This window comes from Netta rufina (assembly GCF_964035555.1).
Source record: "Netta rufina genome assembly, chromosome: Z".
In the NCBI taxonomy this organism is placed as follows: Eukaryota; Metazoa; Chordata; class Aves; order Anseriformes; family Anatidae; genus Netta; species Netta rufina.
Genome location: NC_140126.1, coordinates 41,216,381 through 41,240,802, shown reverse-complemented (window position 1 = coordinate 41,240,802; position 24,422 = coordinate 41,216,381). Strand labels below are relative to the sequence as shown.

Here is a 24,422-nt window from a genome sequence, read left to right as displayed (position 1 = left end):
GTTCAGTGTGAACTTGCCCTGGAAGTCTCTGGACTGGGACTTAACTCTTCACCACTGTATGAAGTAGTGCTGTTGTGTTATCCTCAAGGTCTGGAGTATTCTTATCCAGGGTTTTGGTTTAGACCCATCTTCAGTCTCTACGATTCCTAAGCAACTACAATAAAAATATTTTTATTCTTTTTGTTCTTGTGTAACCTCCAGAAAAGGAATTAAACCTTGCTACTAAAGCAAGCACCAGAAGTCATTGTTTCATTTTGATTATTTTTTTTCAGTCATTTGCAAATCTGTGTGTAATGCAGAGACGTTACTCTAGTCTAAACTCTGGGCATTCCTCGGAGAAAACAGGTCACGTGCCCTGATTAGAATTCTCCCTTCTCTGCCAGTGCCTGGAGACTGGCAGCGTGCTGGGAAGAGGCATTTCCCAGGAGAGTGTTACCCTTGCATGCATGCTAGCTTGCTGTCTTCTGTCACCATGGAAGACTATCAGCATCAGCTGCTGACGGTTATTGGGGGACTGATCTGTTTCTGTGCTCTGGTAAAATGCATCAGATTTATGAGATACGTTTTCCCACATACCTGGAGTGGTTTGCCTCAGGCTTTCTTTCCGTCGCTGGGAGAATGGGCAGGTAATGCAAACTTTCTTACCTTCTTGTAGCTGAGTGATGAATTGTTACGTTACTAACTGGGAGAGGTTTTCCTTTCATTCTTGCCCTGTCCCTTCAGAACAGAACATGATTTCCACTAACTGAGGCTTGCTTCATTTCTTTTTTGTTGCCTTGTAGTAGCTTCAGGTTTATGAGCCTGAAGATTTTGCCTCCTTGGGGAGAAAAGAAAAATAAACTGTTAACAACTTGCACCCATGGTGTATAGATGTGAATTTTCTCCCCATTCCTACTTGTGATGTTTTTTTCTCCACTGGAAATGCTTTAGTTTTGATAGCATTGCCTATATCCTCAATTTCCTTCTAGTGTATCCTAGTATATGGTCTCCATTCTTCAAAGCAACTTGTCTTTGTTCCTTGTGACTTTGCTCCAGACAATTTTCTGTTTTCTTTTCTTTTTCCAGAACTGATGACTTACCCTTAATGGTATCATTAACAAACCAAATCTGCTTTTGCCTAAAAACTACAAAAGCTGCAACTTGGCAGTGTTTTTTTAAAAGACATTACATATTCTCATAAAAATAACAGAAATGTTTAATAAACACATTCTTCCTACTGAACACTGATGTTTTTCTTAGTCTTGATAAATTACTGGTATGAAGAAAGAATGAAAAGGTATTACAGTTTCTGAGTTCCTGGGCTATAGATATCACTGATGGTGGCCTCTTGGTAAGAGGTGACCCCAAAAGTGCTCTTGTGCTTTCTTTCTTGCCGCCTTGCTAGCAACTTGATGTCACTGCATAGAGTATATGCTTAACAAGCACTTTCACAGTGGATTAAGAAGAAATTAAATCCACCCCTTTACTGAAGACCTGTCTAAACACCAAGTACCTCTGAAATAATGCACAGGCATTGTTTGTGTTAATTCTAGTCAGGTATAGACCTCACTTGTGTGTGTGTGGTGAGGAGCACTGTCTGGAACCCTCTCTGTAAAATCCTGCTTCTGTTGAAGGCTGAGAGACTCTCATTTCCTTTGGTGGACCTTGCGTGCTCTGTCCTTCTACAAACACTAAGGTTTCTCAGGCTAGTAACGTTAATTAGACCTGACTGATTTGCTGCATCACGTGGCACATGAGCTCCTGAGAATTGTGAGAATGAAAGTTGAAAGCTTCTTTTCCAGTGGGTGCTTGCTTTTCACCTTCAGGCCTACTAGGAAGGTAAAAATCCACTGCCTCCTCACCTCTGTTCTTTGTGAAATAAGAAGGTAATAGCTCTTCTGTTGGCAGTGATCTCAGCTGTTCAAATTCACCTTGCACTCCCAGTTTCTTTTGCAATTTAGAAGTTCTTAATCCACGTTTTTTTTAGACACTGACCCATTTTTAGTTTTGCTTTGAAAACTTATGAGGTGTATGTCAGAATTGCTTCAGTGCTTGCCTACTTTACTTATTTCTTTCTTGATAAGAAAGGTGATAAACTTGTTCTTTCTATAGTTCCTCTTTTTACTTGCTTGCATAATATTTAAAGATCAGGATGCTTTACAAAAGCCAAGGCTTGTTTGCTTTCCCAGTGACACTAAATCCAAAGGTAAACTGTGAGTCAGAAAGCTCTGGGAGAAGAGTATTTTATAGATGGTTAAGTTTTTCCTTGCAGACAGAATTCTTGCATGAGAAAAGTATCACTTCAGCCACTAGTATCAGCTTCAGTCACTGGTTACTCCTTGTCTTCTGCTGTACTGCCACAGACATACAAGCTAAAAAGCTGCAAAACAGAACACATAAAAATATGTGTACAGAAGACAACTCTACCATCTCATAGGAAACGGACTTGCTGATGAGTGTTTCCTCATTGAATAATAGCTAGCTACTGCATAGGTTACTCTGAGGAGGGATTTGCTCTGAAGACAAAAAATGCTAAGTGAAGTAACAAAAAGATGAAAAAGTCAAGTCACAAGGGATTAAGTGGGGGAGGGGTGAAGGGGGAGAGAATTGATTCTGTGCTTTACTAGAAGCATTTTGGTAATGTTCAAGAAATGCAGAACAGTAAGTTTAACAAATTCAAGAAAGAACAACCTACAGTAGAGCAACAAACATAATCCCTCTTCTTTTTACTTCCTCCAGTGGTCACAGGAGCAGGAGATGGGCTTGGAAAAGCGTATTCATTTGAGGTAAGATAGATTACATACACTTAATTTTTATTTTAACAAAATGGCAATTGCTACCCTGTACCAGTCTCCACAAGTTACTAACAAAATTCTAGGATTCAAAGCCAGTGTGACAAACCCAGTACTAATCCTTCCCCTCTGTATGTGCAGAATAACATTAATCAAGTTCTGCAAGGAAACTGGTGTTGCATTTCAGAGGAAAGTCATTCATGCCTTACTGGTCTCATCAGTCCAAAGAAATAAAATGGAAACACTGAATAATCCAAAAGATTTTGTGTAGTCTATCCAGAGTGGGAAGTCTCCTAGGTTATCCCTTTTTAATCCCAGTTTCACAGCTAATGTGCTTTTTGTCTTTCACTGAGGTTGTCCAGCATTAAAAATAAAAAATGTATTTTGTTAGCCTTCACAGTTGCAAAGAAAAGTCTGAGAGTCATATCTGAAATAATAAAGGATAACTCTATGCAAATGAAAATGAACTACAAATTATGGAAAATATAATGAAATATATATGATTTGATTAAGCATTGGTAGCTTCATGAGTCTGTAGGAGGAGGAAGGAGAGAGCCACAAACAGCTCTGTGCTGTTGTGCAGCCACTACATTTCACTTCACTGATATCACACATAACTGGTGACAAGGCAACCTTGAAGTTGAAACATCCAGAAGTTACTGTCTTCAGAGCTGAGACAACAGGATGAAAATTAGCAGCCTTTAATATGTGAGAGCTTAGATCAGATATGATGCCTTCTGATGTGATACATTGTATAAAAAAAAAAATCTTTCATGGGAAAACACATTTGCCTTTGATTTAGTAGGTTGGATTTTTTAAAGCCAGCTTTCATAAGCATATGCATTATTTACTTTAATCACCTGATTTTGATTACTGGGGGTGGCAATACAATAAGTACTTTTGAAAGGGTGTTGAATGTAGGAAGCACAAAGATACCAGGTGTTGTGTATATATCTATGTATAGTTTAATATTTGTAGTTTAATATCTGTCATAGTTGTGATAAAGATCACATGCTCTCCTGTGGAAGCGAAGGGAAAATGCTACCTTCTGTCTATTGACTGAGCTGCCGTAATGCTGAGCAAATGGCAAGGGTCTGCAGATGCAGCTTACTGAACTAACCCCGTATGGGAGCACCTGGTGATATTTCAACCATGTGAAGTTTGCAGGCACCTGAGAGTGTCTAGATCGGATTCTCTGTTTTTGTTCTGCCTTCTTTGTGTCATATGGGTTATACAACAGTAAATCCCATTTAAAAGGCCATTCATGGCATGCGAATCATGAGAAAGTATAAAATAACTACTGTCTTTTCTCGAAAAAAACAGTTCTTGGCTGGAACTGGCAAGATTTTGTGGAACATTTGTTCATTATTTTTGGCTTTTGTGTGATGACTGAGAGCCATCTTGATCCTCGCTGAGACGTACCTTCCTCCCCAGGTGGTCTCTTTGATTGAAGCTGTGGTCAGCTACTGCGCTGTGGGGCAGATCCCAAGCCCACACCACATGAGCTCATAGTTTGGCACATCATCTCGCTGGCTGAGGTCAAAGCACACGCTTGTGTGTGGCTTGTGGATAAATAAACCCAAACCTGCTGTTTTAATGTCTGTGTGCCTTTGGAGTTCCTGGCTCAGTGCTGCTGTCTGCTGATCTGATGTCGGAGTACAAAGTTCTCTGATGTTCTGCTGGAACAGGTCCCGTTGGTATCGTGGGCCGATGGAGAGGCAACACACATCTTGTCTGTGGGCCGCGGGGCCACAGCGTCTCTTCCTCTGAGTTTGTGCTGCAGCAACAAGTGATGAATTTCCTTGAGACGTGGGCTGATAACAAGTTACAAACTAACACAGGGGCTCAGGCTCCTGTGGTACAGGTGGCTGAGGAGAGCAGTCTTCACGTTTTGGAAGACTAGTGTGATGTGGCTTTCTCTGCTCAGTGTTTCCTGTGGAAACTCGAGTTGGTGCTCGTGAGTACAGCCCAGGAGATAGAAGTTCAGGCAATGGTTACAGTATTTACTGGGTCAGAACCCTTGTTTCCAAGGTTTATAGACAGATACAGGCCTCTGCGAAATCCATTAAACTCAAGAGCTGTCTGGGTCTGTGTGAGCAGCCAGGCAGCTGTGAGGTCTCAGAATACTGCTTTGTTAATGCCAGGACACAGATTTTTTAGAGCAAATTATTGTCCCTTTAGGTTTCTAAGCTTGTGTTGGCACGCAGGCACACCTTGAGCTTATCCTCTCCTGCATGAAATTCCAGGCTTCTGAGAAGGCTCTGACTGTACTTCTGACATGTCAGGGTGATTTTGAAGGACTGGCCTTTGTGAACATACAGACCCCATCCCTTAAACTGACTGCTGTGATGTCAAAGAGCTGGCTTTTGGATCTAGTTTGCTATAATTTTTCCAAAAGCCAGGTTTCTGTCTCAGGCTGTCATGTCTGAGAGATCCTTGACATCTCCACTCACTTGTTAGCACTTCAGGTACTGGTACAGGCTTGTTAGCTCTGTTTTCCTGATGTAACAGCAACAGAAGTGCTTTAGGATCTCCTCCTGGCTTAGCACCTCAAATATCCTGTTTGTATAGCCAAGGCCATTCCATATTCTGACATTTACAGTTTCACCTCTGCACACTTATCTTATGGCAGGACACAAGAAGGATTTTGGGGACTGATGTGGTCACCTTTTACTTTCTTTCTTTTCTTTTTTTTTTTTTTTTTGGTAATTATTAATATTTAATAACATGCTTATAAATCTAAAGGTATCTAAATCAATGTTTTAGCACACCATTTCAACCCAGGCCTTTCTATGGTTCTATGATTTTGAGAAAGGCTTTGCATTCATTTATTACTGCAGCCTTTTTTGAAATCTCAAACCTTTGTCCTATTTCCTGAAATCCTATGCAATATTACCAACAGTATAATAAAAGCTAAATATGATCTGAGTTTTTCTGTTCCAGTTGAATATGCAGTCTAATTTCTCAAGTCGATCCTGGATTTATTCCTTGAAATACTGCTGATCCAGTTGTGTTGTGTAGGTGCAGAACTAGCAGAAAGCTTGCAGAATCATCGGCCCTGTCTTGGCCTGCTGGACCAAAATGGGTTGAAGGATTTGAATCATAGGGATCCTTCAGGCCTGATTCCCAAGCAAGGGAAGAAAATAGGTGAAACACTGAGGCCATATCAGTGTGGTCCTGGGGAAGAGAGAAAATCTTTTAAGATTAGTAGAAAGTTATGGTAGGTGTGCACAGAATTATTATCAAGGATTTTAAATTATTATGTCTAATGATCCGTGTAGACTATAACCAATCTGTCAGTATAGCTGCAGATACAGTTTGAATCTAAAACACTGTCGTGCCTCGTGTGAAGCTTTATTGTCTGAAAATTTCATTTGCTGGAAGATTTACTTCAGACTGTAGCTGCAAAAGCGTGCTGGAAAATACAGAGTGACTTCACATGAATTAGTGTAGGCTTAAGCTTTTTAACAGTGTTTTTGTGCGATACCAGAACGCAGATCCCATCAGATCTCCCTTTAACATTAATCCCACTTCCAAAGGCTGAGATACCATAAATGTCTGTGGCTGCAGGCTGCAATACTGCTCCCGCATATCGGCAGCCTCAGAGGGCCGGGAGCATTTCGTCCCTTTGCCACTGGGAGTCAGGGTTTCCTCACCCAGCAGGTCTGCGTGGTGCGGCGCCGGGAAGATGCTTCGCGCTAAGGAAGTCTGCGCTAGACGTTACTTTCGTTTGCAATGTGGCTGTGTTAAAACTGCCGTGGATGGCCAAGAAATTCCACTTTTTTTTTTTTTTTCCTAAATACAATTCATTTTGTTTGCCTCGGGGGTGTTTTTGAATCACGTATGGTCATTAAAATGTCCCATGAAACTGATTTCTGAAGAGAATGTGTGCTTTCTATGTGGGTCAGGGGGCAAAAATAAAAGACTAGGCAAGGCAGGTGTGCAACCATTTTTGCCTTGAGAAATGGTTGCCACAACCTTTTGCTTCTGGTTAGTCTGGTATACAAAAAGCAGAGGTGAGTCCTCTCACCTGCCAGTTTGTGATTTTGTTTGCCACAAGTATATATGCTTTTGGCTAAAATACAACACAGTCTTAGCAGTGGGTATCATTATTTATTTATTTATTTATTTATTAGGAGGGATTTTTCCTCCAAACAAAGCACAGAGAGATATAGCTGAGATGACGTTGAGAAGCCCAGTGAGACAGAGCTTTAATTTTATTTTGTGTATGACACATCTGATATTTGGTCTTGAGTCTAAATGCTCAAAAAAATCAAAACAATCCCCATCCAAACACCCCCAAGTGACAGGTAGGAATAAGTGACCACAAAAGCAGGGACCATGTCTCCGTTGCTTTCAAGTGGATAGGAAACAGCTTGAGCAAAGCTCATGTGGACAAAGGGAAATTCACCAGTGTGAAGACAATTAACGTTCTCTTCCTGAGTACCTCAAATAGAGCCCTTAAAATAAGCTTTCGAAACTCCAGAGCGTCTGAGCCTCTGCATGTCTCCTTGGAGCACAGGACAATTATGTGAGAGGGTCTCCGAAAGCTCAGGATTGTGCGTGGTCTTTGTGCTGAAAATGCAAATGGTCGTGGCTTATACATTTAATAGACAGTCTGCCCCTCGTACTCTCAATGTAGTGAATTTTTAAACAAAGGTCCTTATTCCTTAACATTCTTTTCATTGTTTCAGAAGAGCTCAGTAGGACAATCTGCTTCCCTCAAATAGGTTTAAGGAGAGTGCGTTGCAGGGAGTCAGCGACAGAAATGAATGGGTCTTCAGTGTGTGGGCTTTGCCAGTTCGTTTCTTGGTCTAAGCAAACATGGTACTTTCAGATGAAGTTGGCTTTATCTTTTGTGCTGACTGATTTAACTCTCTTTCTCCTTGCTCCCATGGCTATTTTTTTTTTCTGGTTTCAGCTCTATCTTTCGTTTCTTTGTGCACACAACTCTCTTCAACTGCTGCTTGTTAATACCTTAGTTTCACAAGCTGAGGGCATATTTTTCTCTCAGGTTCTGCCTAAAACTCTTTAGCTGATGGGAATGGGAGGCCTAGGGAAAATGGGAGAATACCCTTCCCTATTTGTTCTGCACATGGTAAGACCAAACTGACTATGGACTACTGTGTTATGTGTTGTTCACAGCTGTAAACTTCAACTCTTGCCAATATCTTTGTGGATGTACCTTTGTGTGACTGTATTTTCAATTTTTATGCGTGGACTTACTGGACTTTTTCACTTTTGTTTGTTTGTTTGTTTGTTTTTTAAGTCTGTATCTAATGAAAGAAACAAAATTTATCCATCTGTCCTGTGTGAGATTTTATTTCTATTAAGTACATATGAATAAGTCCATATCCCTGCAAACTCTTGATTCTTCAGTTCAATGTGCTCAGTGTACTTCCTCAAGATTAAAAGCAAAATGTGAGGATCAAAGATGGTGTCATCAACATATTTGTTTCCTAATGTTTTTCTGAGAAATGTCATGTTGTCTTCATTCCCTGTGAATATTCACTCACTTGAAACAGGCTAGGGTCATTTATTTTTTGGTATGTATTGACTTTTCATTACTGTCCAGTGTGTTTTTCTCATAATGGTCCAAGATTATACAGGAGACTACTAGAATCCAAATCACAGACTATTAGAATCCAAATTAATTTTTTGACCTGTTTTCAGTATCCATTGCTTACCCATTAGGCAGGTGATAAGTGACTGAAAACAATTAAGTAAATCTGCATTTTTTTTGTTGTAAAACTAGAAAAAATATCTTCTAAAAGAAATCTTGTCAATATTGTTTTCTGACAACTTTTATATTCTCCTCTTGCAGCTGGCAAAACGTGGATTAAATGTGGTTATGATAAGCAGAACTCTTGAAAAACTGCAGAGAGTAGCTGCTGAAATCGGTAAGCATTCATCTCAAACTTACTTTCCTGTTTAGTAGGCTGGCTTGGCAGGAACCTGGAGGTCTGTTTCCCTGGTACAGCATCTACTATGGGTGGGCCCCTGGTATTGCTACAGATTGAGCCCCAAGTATTGATGCAATATAACAGATACTTTGTTTGATATCACTTTGTTTTTTGAACCCTTCTAGTCATGGACTACGTTAAATGTACATGCTGTAATTCAAACAGTGCAATGGATTAGACACATAAAAAAAAAACAAACAAAAAACCATGACTGTAGGTTCTGTACTGGCTTAAAACCTTTATTCACCTGAGTTTAAATTCTATAAGTACAGGCAAAGCAGATGTTGTGCTAGATTTGTCTGAATCATCTATGAACCAGTTTTTGCTCGGGAAAGATTGCCTTTAGACTAGTTCTTGGAATATAGCGAAGGAGGAGCAGAAATGAAATCATTGTAGCTGTTGTCTTTTTTTTTTTTTTTCCTTTTAAGATTTACAAGTTCCATTTGGCTTTTGATAATGCAGTTAAATAGTTCATCTTTAGAATTAATGTTCCCTTTCTTTCCTGCAAAGTGGATAAGCCATTTGCCCTGGGGAATGGCTTGTTTAAATACATTAAGATTGACAGTTAGGATTTCTATAGGAGTCAAGTGAGTTTATATCCTCCATTAACTTTAGAGATTGTGTTAATCAGGGTTATTTTTCCCACAGTCTCTTCTTCTATACATGGCTTCCATCCACCGTGCTCCTTGATTTGCAGGCTCCTGTGCTAAGCATGTGTCACTTGGAGGTTTACAGCCCTTCCCTTAGGCAGGCGGGGCACCTGGCTGCAGCAGCACATCACGTTTGGGGCACTCATCTGCCGAGCATGCAGTCCATCTCCTAGGGAAGCTTCGGGAGCTCCTCCTGCTGAAGCAAGGGATTGATTGGGCTTCTATTTCTAATTGGGCTTCTAATTTTTCTGTCCATTATCCCCCTGTCTGCCTTCCTGGCAAGGCCGCGCAGTGCTGAACCCTGCAGCAGCACCCAGCCAAAGACCTGCCCTGTCCTGGAAGGCACCAGTGTGGCAGCCCACCCTGTGCCAGTGGGCACCACAAAGTTTTGTTTTCCATAAAGTTTGCTGAAATTAGTGGCAGCTCTCAGTGAGATCTTTCCATTGTTTTCAGTGGGTTTTGGCTCATGCCCAGAGTGACTCATGTCTTATTGTGTCAGGCTGGAAATGGGTGCGTAACAACTAGTAGATGTCACAAACAAAAGGAAGAAGAGGAAGATATGGTGATGACAAGCAGAGAGCATCTGATCTAACACATGGATAAAAAAAAATAAAAAATCAGCAGGGAGCTCTGGATGTGTACTTAGGTTAAAGCTTTGGAATGGCTCCTCTGATTTCAATTTGCAGACTCAGCCTTTACTGTAATTAAACTAAACAGTTATTGGAAAGGAAGAAGAGTTAAATTTACTGTGATTTTATGTAAGTAAGTAAACAATGCAAACCAAAAATGAAGCAGAAACTTAACAGAATGCTTTTACTGTTTTCTAAATTCTATAACTCTCATTGGCTTTTTTTTTTTTGTTTTTCTTCTAAGCATCTTAAACAAGCAGTGTCTTACTGCAAGCAGTTATCTCTACCCTGAACTAACATGCAAGGAGATTAAGGCACAGAGAGATAGAGACACAAAAATTATCTCAGGCTACGTAAATATGTCGTAGGACTGTGCACATTGCTCATGTTTCCTTTTGCTTAACAGCGAGACTGTGTATCTTTTTCCGATGAGTTGGACACAGTAACTAGACGACTTGACTCCCTTCTCAACCTGATGACATTATTTGCGTAATTGTACTGTAGAATTCCATTCAGACACTGAATAATATAAACGAAAGGATGTTAACAAGGGTAATTCCAGAGGTCTCACTAGCTGGCTTTCAAACAGCCCTGTGGATTGTAGGGACGTCTGAGAGCAGCTCTCAGAAATGAAGCTTGCAGCAGACAGAAATCCACAAGCAGAAAAACCATTCTGCACTGGAACCAAAAGCCAGATTTCCACCCCAATGGACAGGATGGTTTTTCCAGAACATGAGATAAAAGATAAAAAGTAAGTCTTGTGAGGGCAGATGGAGATATCCACTGCACCAGGTATACTGCTTATTTAATATGTTTACTGTTGTGGTTGTAAAGCCATTGATCAGGAGATTAGATATGACGGAATGCTATTGGATGTACTCCTTCTTATTTGTCTTCTTACACTTCCTAAGCAAGCTGTACAAAGAAAGCTAGATCCTGATAGAGAAGTTATAACCCTAGAATTGGTTTATAAGACCAGGGCCTGTAGTTGTTCAGCTGTTAAATCATGCCAAACAACAACTACAAAAAGACACCTCTGTAACACATTAATATATTAGCCACAAAAAGATATCTATCTATCTATCTATCTATCTATCTATCTATCTATCTATCTATCTATCTATCTATCCATGTAGATATATACATATATATATTTATAGATATGAAGAAACAAGTTTGCATTTAAAGAAAGAAAGTGTTTGATCCTCAGAATGCAGTTGGAAGTACAGCTACATCATCTGAGACTGCTGAACATACAGGTTATGAATTTGGATTTATTGATTAGGTGAGTAGTTTATCAGACTTTCCCTGCAGAAATCACATCTGCTGCTTTAGAATAAAGCAGCAAAAAAAACCTCACTCCCACTAAGTCTGGTAAAGGTGCTAGCTGTGTCTAGCTGTCCCCAGTACTACACTGTGTCCTTCACCTCTCCTTCCAGAGCTGGCTGCAATAGCTAAGCAGGTAATAAGCTGAGATCACTGAGGGTTTTTATTAGCAAAAAAAAAACCTCCCTTGGCACATCCTTCCTTCTCCATTAAAGGTGGTTAAGCATACCTGTTTTGTCTTGCTGATCACTTGGGGTAAAGCGTGACTGCTTAAGGCTGATTTCCCAATGCACACTACTACTGCTACATAACAGAGCACCTCAGGGCCTTGACCAATATTTCTGAGTGCTCTACTGACTAATAGTAATTCCCAAGGCTTTTTTTCTTTGTTGCTCACTGAGTTCATGTTCTCTTGTATCTTCTATCATCTATTGCAGTTCTATTTTTATCTTAATTCTCTTTGTTTCTTCTCTGTTTTCCTGTTATTTTCGAAACTGAGGTTTATTATATTTCTGAGGAGATACATTTCTTTAAAAGACAATCAAAATGTAGCCAGAAATGTAGCCAGAGCTTGAAATTTATAATTTTACAGAACTTCTAATATTTCTCCCGTCATATTTTTTTAGCTTCTTTTTGTTGTTTAAGTAACATCTTGTTTTGCTCTTCTCTCTGCAAATTTCTGCTGAACATGAAGCCTGAATGCTTCTATTGCATGTTCAGATTTTGTTATAGCACTTCAAAAGTGTCTCCTATTGCTACACAGATCAATTCGTGTGTAACTCAGGTATTCATTTTGCTACCTTGGGTTTCCTGAAGATCTTCCTAACTCTCCAAACAGAAAGGGAGAGTTTCTGGCAGCCTTCATGTTCTAACCAACTTCATTCTTCTGCCAGATTTATTCTCTTCTTAGTAAATTTCAAGAGGCAGTGTGTTATCCTATCTGACAAGTAGGATTCCCAAGTGGTCTGAGGTCAGAAGGAGTTAGATGATGTTTAGTTAGTTTAATGATACATTTTGTAACACATCAGATGAAACAATACAACTCAGGTTTTTAATTTTCCTGTTGTTTTTTTTTTTTTTTTTTTCCTCTATCTCTCTCTTTTTTTTTTTTTTTTTTTTTTTTAAGGGAATAACCTATTCCGATGTTTAAAAACCTAGGTTCTTTGCTTCTGGCACATTTAGGACTTTGAAAAAGAGTTGGAGTAGTTTTGGTCTTCAAAGACTAATGTAAATCTTTGTCACAGAGAGGGAGACACAGAAGATACTTGGAAAATATTTTTTGTCTTTCTCCTATATAGACTTGTTATCATTTCCTAAAGAGCTATCCCTGGCTAATTCATTTATAAGCATGATAGATTTATTTTATTTATTTATTTTATATATATATATGTGTTGCTTTATTCTTAAGTGAGACAGAGTAAAGCCATCTGGAGTACTTTGTTTGTTGGCTGCGAGTGCTGGTTGCAGCAGTGCATTTGTGTGCAGACAAGGGGATGCAGAGAAAGGCCAAATGGTTTGTTTGATCCTAATTTTTATGCTGCCGTAGTTTTGGCTGCCCTTCTTGTTGCCCGCAAGAAAGATGGCCACAACATCACTACACTTCTGAAGACCATCTTGTTTTGTTTATAGAGCTCTTCAATCATCAGGTCACCGTAGGTGTCTGCTCCAGCTGTTGCTCTGTTCTTTCTCTTCACTCCATTTACACTCACAATGTCCTTATTCTTTGTAGCTGCACCGTTCCCCCAGTTTGGGTCTACTAGGGGGTCATTTGCCACTAGAGTTGCTTTTATAGGTTGAAGGTTCAAAGGGTGTTTCATCCTTTTCATGAACACAACTGCAGCTTGGAAAGAAGGCAAGAGAAAGGGCATTGCGTCCTCCTTGCCCCTGTCATGGAGACAGATGTCCTTGAAAATCACACAGAAGACGCAGCCTGCTTTTCACATCTGGAGTCGGAGCATCTGCTGTTTCCTCAGACTGATTCTGTTGCTTTGGTAGTGTGAGGTGTTTGAGACTTGCAGTACATTGAGGGGCAAGGAGGGATCAGCCTGGGAATGGCATCCCTTTAATCCATCCTCTAATGCAGGCCCAGTGTGGCTGCAAACTGGCTTGCTGGACTCAAAGTCCAAATGGGCTTCCTGCCAGGCTCGCTGGCCCAAGGTGTTCTGAGGCCTTTTCCTAAATCTGAACGGACACAGAGAGGTGAGGCACGACTTGAGAGTAAAAATTGGTGAGCAATTCCTATTCAAAGGAGCACTCTCTGTTGCCTATATGACAAAACCAAGCTCCAAGCAAATTCGGGCAGTTTCCCAAGCAAGACTCAAAGCAGATTTTCTGCCATCCATGTTCACCTGAATTCCTCCTGGTGCTTGAAGTGAGTCTGCAACCCGATCATCTAATGACATTTCCAAGATTCACTTGTCACTTTTTTCAGCAAACTTCATCTGGATTTCAGGTTGCCCATAAAACTTGAAAGCAGGTTTAGTAACAAGAATTTACAATGTGAACAACTAGTTAGAAAAGACCGTACTGGGCCCCTTTGAAGGAGAACCTTGCCTTTAAAAATGAGTAAATAAGAGCCTCTACCTCTTTTCCTCATGAAACTTCGTTGAAAAATATGGACAGTAATAAATCAACTGCTGAGAAAAATGGTAATGTACAGCTGGGCTCCACTCCTGCATAGCAATGATACTGGAAAAATCATACACATTTCCCTTTCCCTTCTGTGTAAATTGACCTTGCAAAATTTAAGCTCCAACTTCCTTTAAATGTCTTTTAGTCCAGCAACATCCTAAGATTCAGTCCACAAAGGTGCAAAAGTAGAAACAGGAGAGGAATTGGGAGAAAAAGATGCAGAAAATATGGCATCACAACAAGTCCTCTTCTCCCCTCCTCCTACAAGACAAAAATGAGTGTTGCTTGTTAAAATGTTCATCTCATATATGAAAACAGTTTAAAACAATTCTGCAAAACTGTGCTTATGTCAAGGATCTGGCACCCACATTCACTTGTCTAATGTATGCTGACAGTGTTCTTTTATAAATATTATGACAACCAGGGGAAGAAGTTCTATATTGTTTATTTCCTCCCCACCATCCCCCCCCCCCTTTTTTTTTCTCTTGCTGAAGGACTAAATGCTGTTTAGATTTTGGGAGGGAATTTCCATTGGTTTCAGGGCATAAATTCATCCTATTTCCCAGGATATTTCCCCAAAAACAACAGTAACCAGTGAGAGTGTTTTGCTTGTGTTGCAATTCTTTTAAAAAACAGAAAGTTGAAAAAAAATCTAAGTGGGAATTATTAAATGATATATCTCATTATCGCTCTTATTACTGAATTACAGTTCTCCCTCTCTCTGGGTAAATGCAAAGGAATGTTATATTTTTTTTTTCTTCTTAATTTCAGAGCAGGCCACAGGTCAAAAGGTGAAGGTTATACAAGCTGATTTCACTAAAAATTCAGTATACGAGAACATTGAAAAAGGTCTGCAAGGCTTGGAAATTGGTGTTTTGGGTGAGTCATTAAGGTCTGTTAATTAAAGAGTGTTTTATGGCTGCAGTGCATTAAGCAGAGAATTGTATAAATGATGTGTGTCATAACAACTTGTTGGCCAACATGTGAAACCAAGCACACAACTGCCTAACGCATTTAGCATTAATTATCTCCAACAAGTTTTAAAAGTGAATTAAGATTCTCCAAGCATTTCCCATTTCTCTGTATAGTGGCTTCTTTTACTGTGAAACCTTTTCTGCCACTTCATGTGCAACACCCAGCTTGTGGAGTGACTGCTTCCCTCTTTGGCCTCAAGGAATCCATTTTCTCTATGGGTTGTTTTACAGCTGTGTGCAATTCTCATATTCAATCTGAAACAAACCTGTGGCTAATGCTAATTGGTATGATCCACATAGAAAAAAAAGAAATATATATATATATATTGGTTAACAAAATTATCCTTTTAGTAGTGAAACAAACAAGCAGAACAACAACAGAAGAAACAAACAACCCCCCTAAACTGTACAGCAGATTGTTTTTTTGTTCCCTGTAGTCTATACCAACCAGTACTGATGACTTCATTAAGAGTAAAACTTGATGCTTGCTGAACGAATGCTGATGAAGCAGCATTTCTGTTCATGTACAGCTTAAAAACTCAGTCTTGAGGAGAAGCCATTTGTTTAACTATCTGAACTGCGCACTTTGTCCAGATGTGGTTCTTATCATTATGTTTCCTTTGATTAGTTAACAATGTTGGAATGCTTCATAATCCTCTCCCGTGCCGTTTCCTTAATGCACCAGACGTAGACGAGGTAGGATTACTCCATGGTTTTCTATTTCCAATATAACAATTATGCACCGTAATTCTTCTTAACAAGGGACAGATTCTGTCCCTACTACAATCAGTGGATATTTAAGTGTTCAGTTGTGTGGGAAAACTACTAGGCCTGATGGAGCATCTCCTGATGTGTTTTTAATGTTCAGAAGAGCTTGCACAAGAAAAAGAATGGTATAGTTTAACTAAATTGCTGCAGACACCTAGCAGTATAAGAGCTGGCCTGGCCACAGCAGAGATCAGCAGCCTCTCTGTCTCACTGCTCTTACGTAATGTCATGGGGGCCAGCCAGAGCATTTCTGTTATTAGTATAAAAAGTTATTTCTTTGAGACACCGTTTATTTGATCTGTGGGAAAATAAAAAAAAATAAACCTTGCTTAAACATGGTTTACTTTGGGGGGAGGGATTAATTTACACACTTAGAATAGTTTGACAGAATTGTGGACTTGATTCTTTGCCTTATTGTTGTTTACCCGTACAGTATTAACCACGAAATAAACAGCTTCCAAGTGTATTTCTTGCTAAACCTTGCCCCAGGATCCATTCAGTCAATTTGTCAACAACTGTTACAAACCAGAGATCCCCAAGCTGGCTCTTCCCGCAGTGTCACAGCGATGTGATGGCACCTCTGCTGCTGCTACAGCTTGTGTTTGCCTGCTGGCTGTGGGATGATACCTCTACACGGCAGTGCTTATGGTGTGTAGATGGCTTGTTAAAATGGTGCTATTTCTGCCAATGGGAGCCCGGCATCTTTGTAATTTGGGTGTCCTTTGGTATGCATCTAGCTAGGTTTGCTGGTACAGCCACTTCTGGGACACCACAATCCCAGGTTTTGCCATGTCCAAAGATTTGTCTGCTTGTCTGGGCAAAACAGAATGCACTTAATCAAAGGGATGCAAGGCAGATTTGGATGTCATGATTAGTAAAAATAAACAAACAAATAAATAAATTCACTCCTCACCTGCCTTTGAGTATCTTACATAATAGGTACAGTGAAAAGCCAAGGCAACCCTGCTTTGTAAGGAACTTGGAATTGCTAGCTTTGCTATCTAGATAAGCCACACACTCTCTGGGGTTATCTATGAACTTTGTGTTTTCTTGTTTCCTGTAGAACCTTGTCAACTGCAACATTATTTCTGCTACAAAGGTATGTGCCACACACATGGCAAGTCTGTAACTTATTTCATTAGAAAAAAATTAGTCCCACAGAAGAGTGACTGATTAATTTTCCTGATTAATTTCATTCAGTTTATCCAGAAAGGTATTTTTTTTTCGGCTGTAAAGTCAGCATTATTTTAAGGACCCTTTTGGATTCTACTGCCTACAAAATATTTTGATCAGTTGATTGGGAATGTTTTAACAGTGTTTCTTGGTTGATGCACATCATTAAAATGTAGTTGAAACATTTTGTAAAAACATGACAATTTTGGTAAAGAGAAGATGTGTTTCAAAACCAAAATCTACAAGGCAGGAAGGTTTATAGTACTGTACTTTTTGTACTGTACATGCATTTTTAACAGACAAAAAACATTTTTCTATCAGTGTAGGAGAGAAACTTCAGGAGTTGACTCCCAATTCAGGATTGTTACCTCTTGGAGTTAATTTTGGTTGGCTACTTCCCTTACAAGAACAGTTAATATTTCATGCTTTGAAATTCCTATTGCTCTACTGTTTGCAAGCAGCATGTTAACATGAACAAGAGCAGAACAAGAGCTTTGTAGTTCATCTCAACCTTGGCAAATATCTTTCTAAACATGACATGAAAATTATCAACAGATGCTCCCCTTTCTTTGACTAGTAAACTTTACCTCCCAGATTTGTAGTGCTGCTTGATGACTTCAGATAATAGATCATGTAATATCAATCAGTTTAAACAAATTATTTTATAAACTAGTTTGGTGGACTTTCCACTCCTAAGTTTTATTCCATTTATTTGTTGAAAGAAGATTGCAATATCTGAATATTGAGTATATATGCCTCACAAACCCAGCCAAAAGTTTTGTACCTTTGCAGTCTGGATCCAAGGTGTCCTCCACTTACCACTTCAAGCCTTATAGGTGCCACAAAATCAATATCTTCCACTTCCTCAAGGCTTGGTGATACAGCTACAACCTTAGTGTTACAACCACTTGGTGATTCCATTCCCTTAGTGTTCCAACCATTCCATTTTAATTTCTTCACAATAATTCACCTTCCACCAAAACACAAAGAAGAAATCATGCTCCTCACCACTGTTGCTCGTGGCTTGGTCCCAGTCATCATTAATTTCACACCCACTGCCTCATCCCTGACTTGACTGCTGGTAGGGTGCTGCTCGTCTCTTCTTGCAGTAGGATGCCTGATACTCCTGTATCCCACAGATATCAGCGGGATTTTCAGCACTGAGAAAAGGCAGGAACTTTTCCTGTGTTTTCCACTTTAATTGGAAATTCTTCTTCACTCAATTTAATGTGACCCATGCTGTCACCCTTTCTGAAAATGAAGCTTGCAAAACCAGCCCTGCTTCTACAGTCCTGTTGTGCATGACGACACTACTGGGGAAAAAAAAAAAAAAAAAAAAAAAAAAAAAAAAAAAAAAAAAAAGTGAATCAACAAGGACTGAATTAAGTTGCATCATTCAAGAACTGAACTAAATGATATATTTCATTTTCTTTTTGTTACAGCCCTTGACAAGTTAGGTCACAGTCTTATCCTGTGAAGATTCATACATCACGTATGTTTATAAAGAAGCAATAGTATGAGTATGAATTCCCTAGGGAGTTAGGCTTAATATCAAGAATAATCTTCAAATTAACAGGCAGCAGGTAATTTCTTACCTAAAAATGGACTTAATTGCACTTCAAAAATTGAAAGAATTATTCTATCTGTTGTGAAAATTGAAATGCATGTTTAAATAATTATAATCAAAAATGGTTCTAGAGCTCTTCTGGTAGCAGGAAAGGAGAGAGGAGAGGAGAGGAGAGGAGAGGAGAGGAGAGGAGAGGAGAGGAGAGGAGAGGAGAGGAGAGGAGAGGAGAGGAGAGGAGAGGAGAGGAGAGGAGAGGAGAGGAGAGGAGAGGAGAGGAGAGGAGAGGAGAGGAGAGGAGAGGAGAGGAGAGGAGAGGAGAGATTTTATTTTCATAATTTTCTGCTATTTCTAATCCAGGTAGAGAGAGAAGCAAAAAATCAAAAAAAAAGTATGGAGTTTACTTTTTCCTTACAGTTATGATTCAATACCAAAGATTTATAAAATTCAGATACCGTTAAAAACTTTAGATAAGCATAAAGTTTTCATTGCCTAAGAGACTAACCTTTGAAATTTTTGACAGTTCAACTGATTGACAGTCCATTAGCTTTTCAAAAATATTTTCCAAAACTTTGAATGTTCTAAATTTTAGCTATTTGAACTGTACCTGAATGTCTGAGGCTTAAGCAAATAGGAAACTGTGAATAAAACTAGATGAATGAAAAAATGTAATTGGAATGAGGGAGATTTATTATAATTATTAACATACTTGTCTTACAGATGACACAAATAATTTTGAAACAAATGGAACCAAGGTAATTTTTTTTTTCAGAACTTTCAATTTGTTTTAGTTGCTGCCTCCACTTTATGCAGTGTTAGTTGTGCTTTTTCATTATCAACTTCTGCACTTTATGGTATGACAATCAGTAAGATTTACTTCTGGTGCTGTTAGTTCTGTGCAAATAAATGACAGGAAGTGCTACAAGTTTTCGGTCAATTGTAGAATGAGACAGAGAACATAAAATTTTGGTCTGTTTGCAGCAAAACCATGCAGATGTTGCAGAAATAAAATGGCATGTGATGAGTCTAATTAGGCAAGCAACTATATTTGAATATATTGTCATATTTTTCCAGAAGAGGTAGCCATGCTTGGAATATTACTTTTAAAGCCCTGGAAATACCTGTATTTCCTCCGAGAGGTTAATTCCGCTCTGTAATCCCTTTTGTCCTTTTAACACAATGTGATTATAGACACATCCTTAAACCAGAAGTTAATGTTTTAAAATGAAATTTCTAGAAAACATTAACTACTACATTTTAGAGGACAGTACATGCTTTTTGTTTTGGCAACAAAATAAGCTCTCACTGTTTAATTGTTTTGTTTTGTTTTGTTTTTCCTGGTTGTTGTGGAATAAATTGGTTTTAGTGATTTTTTACAGGGAGTTGTGAATAGGGAAACTAAAACAACAGATGCATGGAACAGGAAAAAGAATGTGCTGGCTAATGAGCAAAGGGGACCTACCAATTACTTAGGAGCATAAAATCTTTCCTCTGATGGCAAATTTTGCTCTGTTAGATGTACAATAGCATATAAAACATTCCTATGGTTCTGACTGCACTAGGCATTTAAGTTTCACTTATGCCATTATTCTTAGCTGCATTAGACTTAATTGCACCTAAAAAAAATAATAAGAAGAAACAAATAAAAAAAGGGTCTTTTGAGAGTGTAGTCTACAGTATTATAAGAGAACTCTGCCTTTTGGGGGAAAATGTTGAATTCCACTTATGCAGATTTTTACTCTAATGCTGTATGTAACTATTTAAATTCTATTTCAGACAGAAGGGTCTTATTCTAAATCTGTCCTCTGGTCTGGGTACTTTTCCCTGTCCATTATACACAATGTACTCAGCTTCTAAGGTAAGTCTTTCACATTGCTTTATGAAGAACTCTTCTTCAAGTGTTTCCCCCAAAATTTATATCAGCAATACAGGGCTGGGTTTTCAGTTGACATAAATGTATTGTTCCACTGAAATAAGGGAGTGATGTGAATTAGCACTAGCTGAGAACCAAGAGTAGGTATGCAAATGAAATCCAGCTGAAGGTATGTCTCATCTTAGGAACATTTTTGCTGTTCATTAAATTGTGTTATACCAGTGCTCACAGTCTGTCCTAACTGAGGGAACTGGTGACTTTTACTGGACTAGCTTAGCTAGCTTGCTTGAAACTGTAGATACATGGCAGTGTTAGATTTTGCTTATGGAGTCAAGAATAAAAACCCTCATAGCTGGCTGGTGAGTTTCCTCACTTCCTAGATTTCACTTTAAAATAAAATTTTTGAGTTGAAACCCCAGACCTTACCAAAGTGAAAAGTTCCTGATTTTCACTGAAACTCCAAAAAATGATCTACTCAGATCAGGTTTATTTCAAATTCTAACAATATTTGCTTGAACATAGCTGAAGTTCAGCTTGGTAAGAAAAACTAGTTTTTCTTGGTAAGAAATTCTAGTTTTCCATTTCCTCTTTCTCATTTTAACATAAGTTTCTCATTACTCAAAACTTGAACTATATTCAAGCCAGTCAATTTTTGTTCCTTAGAAAAGTTTAGTTAATATTATTTCTAAGTGATATGGTATATTGGTTGTTCTATTTGGACTTTTTTTTTTTTTTTTTTTTTGAGAATTTGCTACCTTTATTTCTGAGTACTTTTTAAATCGACTAATTCTGTCAGTGCCCTGAAAGGAAGATATTTTACTTGTCAGCATATTGTTGTATCATGCAATATCATGAAGCTATTAGTGTTTAAATTGCAAGGCCTCAGCCTGAGGAAACAACCTCAGTTTTTCTGCTTAATAGCTTTTATACTTGTAATTACAAAGGAGGGATTCAATGTCGTCAAGTTTCAGAATATTTCTAAAATCAATCCTTATATAAGAAAGTCATCTTATACAATATAAGTTAGTATATGTGTAATCTTCGTAATGTGAAGAAAAATTTAGAAAGATAAACCCTGAAGGCTGAATCTGAAAATAGACAAACAAACAAACGAACAACTGCTCAAATATTATTTTGCAAATTATATTTATAGGCTATGATCATAGGTATACCTTGAAGGCATGAGTTGTATTTCACTCCCATTTTTACTGCAAGAAAAACTGCCTTGTAAACCTTGGAGTAGGAGGGTAGATATCAGCCAGAGATGACAACCACATGCAAGAGAGCTAATATTATAGGACTCAGATATTTTTATCTCTTGCATTTTTATAAATATGACAAATATTTCAATCCAGTCTGCAGTAATACTTACCTGTTTGATGTCTGGCTTGGGCCCATGCCATACTCCATCTTCCCTCATGCAGGTAGTCAATCTATTTGCTAATCTATAGCTAATGTGGAACAGCAAAAAATGCGTCTTGAAAAGATAATTTCTAGGTTTTTCAACACTCTCTGTGCTTGGTTGCATGATTCTTGTTCATTTTTTGTTAAGGACTCTGTATGAACATATTTGCAGGTGTATGTGAAAGTACATAGTTTCCTATGCTAATGTTATTTCATTTTATTTTATTCTAGGCTTTTATATGCACTTTCTCCAAAGCACTACAAGCAGAGTACAGGGCAAAGGGAATTATCATACAGGTGGTACTATATCTCGCCACACTTGTCTTCGTTTCAACTACTTTTTCAAAAATTATCTGGGGTGCCTAAACTTGTGTCTTGCAGGCTTTCTTGGCGAAGTGTTGAGTGACCCTATCAAAGCCTTCTCTTCTCTCTATATGCAGCTATAAACATTTTTCCTTATTTCACTACAGTACCTTTATGCATTCCATATAGTCCCTTAATCCATTGGAACTATTTTTTATAATTAGTCCAATGCAGTGAAATTCCTCAATGTAAATGGCCTTATGTGAATATTTGATGACATTGCACTGCTATTATGTTTCTTATTTTAGGTAGTGGCTCCTTATGGTGTTTCTACTCCAATGACCATGCACCAAAAACCTGGTCTTATTACAAAGACGGCAGAAGAGTTTGTTAGTGAATCTCTGGATTATGTTACTTTTGGAGATGAGATTTTTGGATGTTTGGCCCATGAAATACTGGTAATTGAATTTGACAGTTTGTAAATGGGTCCCCAAAACTGATTCAAGGCTATCTGGACTCAGTAGGTTCTTCTGACTGATTCTGGAATCCTCAAGGTTGGATTTCCTTAGGATAACATGCTAATAAAATAAATATGTACGTATGGCAGCTGTTAATGATGAGCATAAAAGTACAGGGAAGAGAACAGATCTACTGATAACTGAGAGGAAGATCTACTGATAACTGGGAGGAATGAGCATTTCTCTCTAAGAGAAACATTCGTACTAAAAGTATAAAGGAAAAGTTTTTGCATTTAATGTTTTCTATGACCTTTCTAAACACTTGGTTAATTTCTTTCAAGAGGTTTCTGTAACCCATTGTCTTCCTATTGTTGTTATTTGATTATTCTAAAGGCCTGTGTCCTGCGGCTCATTCCTTTATGGGTATTCCACAGTGACCGCCTTCAAGAAGCAGTCCTGCATCTGTTCACCAGTTATCTGAAGAAAAGGTGGAGGAAGCCCTGATGTAATTTTCTTTCTTCCTTTTTTTTTTTTTTTTTTTTTTTTTTTAAGATGTGCAATGGAAAACCCCAGCAGGATACATTTTACTGTGGCTCTGTGTGTGAATGTGGAAGGAATCAAATCAGTTGGAGGCATAACTCTACCCAAATCACCAATCCAGTGATCAGTGACTGGATCCAATGTATCTATTAACCAAAATAATTACTGTCCCTTTCCAGCAATTTCTGGCCTTTAGATAGGTTCTAAGAAATGCTGCTGTTATTTTGATATAAGTTTGGAGGCCACAGATATTTATGCTTATTTGTTGTTCACAAATAAAACAATAATTTGCTTTATTCCCAAATTTATTCAGAATGTGTTTTGATGTTTTCAGAGAGTGTTTTGTGCCTTTGGTTTCTGCTGAAAAGACAAGGAAATTTTCAGGAGGAAGGGGAAAAAAAAAAGAAAAAAAAAAAAAAAAGGAGAAACTTTCCAGATATAACGTACACACTGGAACTTTGGAAATCTGCAGTCATAAAAAATGTGCTTCTGAACAGAGGCTACGAATGACTTAGTCCTCTGCAACATCTGATATGGGCTGCAAACGCAGAAGCATAGGCAAAAGGTAGGCAGTAATTCTACATTTCTGGATGGATCCAGAAGGCAAATCTTTTGATTGCAAATACCTACTCATTCAGATGTACTTCTGTTTGTAATAAATCAGGAGTTTTTATGCATCTTCTCATTTTGAATGTTTATTTTACTTCTGCTTTCCAAGGAACTTTTCCCCTAAACCTGCATTTGGATAGCAAATGCTTTGCTAATAAAAATAAGCATATATTGGTGTTTGACCAAATTATGAGGATGAGTCTTTGTAATCTTTGACATACAGGAAGGAGAGGAATCACTAAATGTATCCTACTGGGTCCAGAAATTTCTGTATGCTGCATTCAGCCTAGTAACAAATCTAGGCAACACCACATAGACTTATGATACAATATCATATGGTCCTAACTTTCTGCACATGCCTCCTATGATTGTTGCTGTAATTTTCACAAAGAATGACTAAGGATTACACTGAAATATTTGAACTAAGATAATGAAAATAATGATATATACTATTATAAATACTTTTCCTGCAGTACAAACAGATTTGATCATAAAAAATCACCTTCTTCAAATGGGTGAAGGGAAGGGGGACCCTTGCCAAGTCTTTCCATTGAGTTCAATTAAACTTCTCATGTATTTGTGTTCTTTCATGTAAGAATTGAGAATGAAGGGAGAAGGTCACTTGCAGACCAGTCCTAAACACAGCATTAAAAAAGACATGTTTATCCCCTAAAATTGTGAAATTTTAATATACTGCAAATATTCTATATTTTTGCTGTTGTTGTTTTGAAACTTTGAAAATAACATGTTAAATGCTTTCTCTATGGCCCCCAAATAAAAGAAAAC

General features: G+C 38.3%; 1 protein-coding gene across 1 annotated transcript; it reads left to right on the top strand.

Annotated features, from left to right (window-relative positions):
• Nucleotides 1–472: 472 nt before the first annotated feature.
• HSD17B3 (hydroxysteroid 17-beta dehydrogenase 3) lies at nucleotides 473–22,991 on the top strand (the record flags this gene model as incomplete). The annotated part of the gene is made up of 11 exons (XM_084305758.1): nucleotides 473–626; nucleotides 2,719–2,765; nucleotides 8,596–8,671; nucleotides 14,742–14,849; nucleotides 15,573–15,640; nucleotides 16,776–16,811; nucleotides 19,170–19,204; nucleotides 20,226–20,307; nucleotides 21,958–22,023; nucleotides 22,338–22,487; nucleotides 22,881–22,991. 11 exons carry the CDS (start codon nucleotides 473–475, stop codon nucleotides 22,989–22,991), a joined length of 933 nt encoding a protein of 310 aa, XP_084161884.1.
• Nucleotides 22,992–24,422: the final 1,431 nt, after the last annotated feature.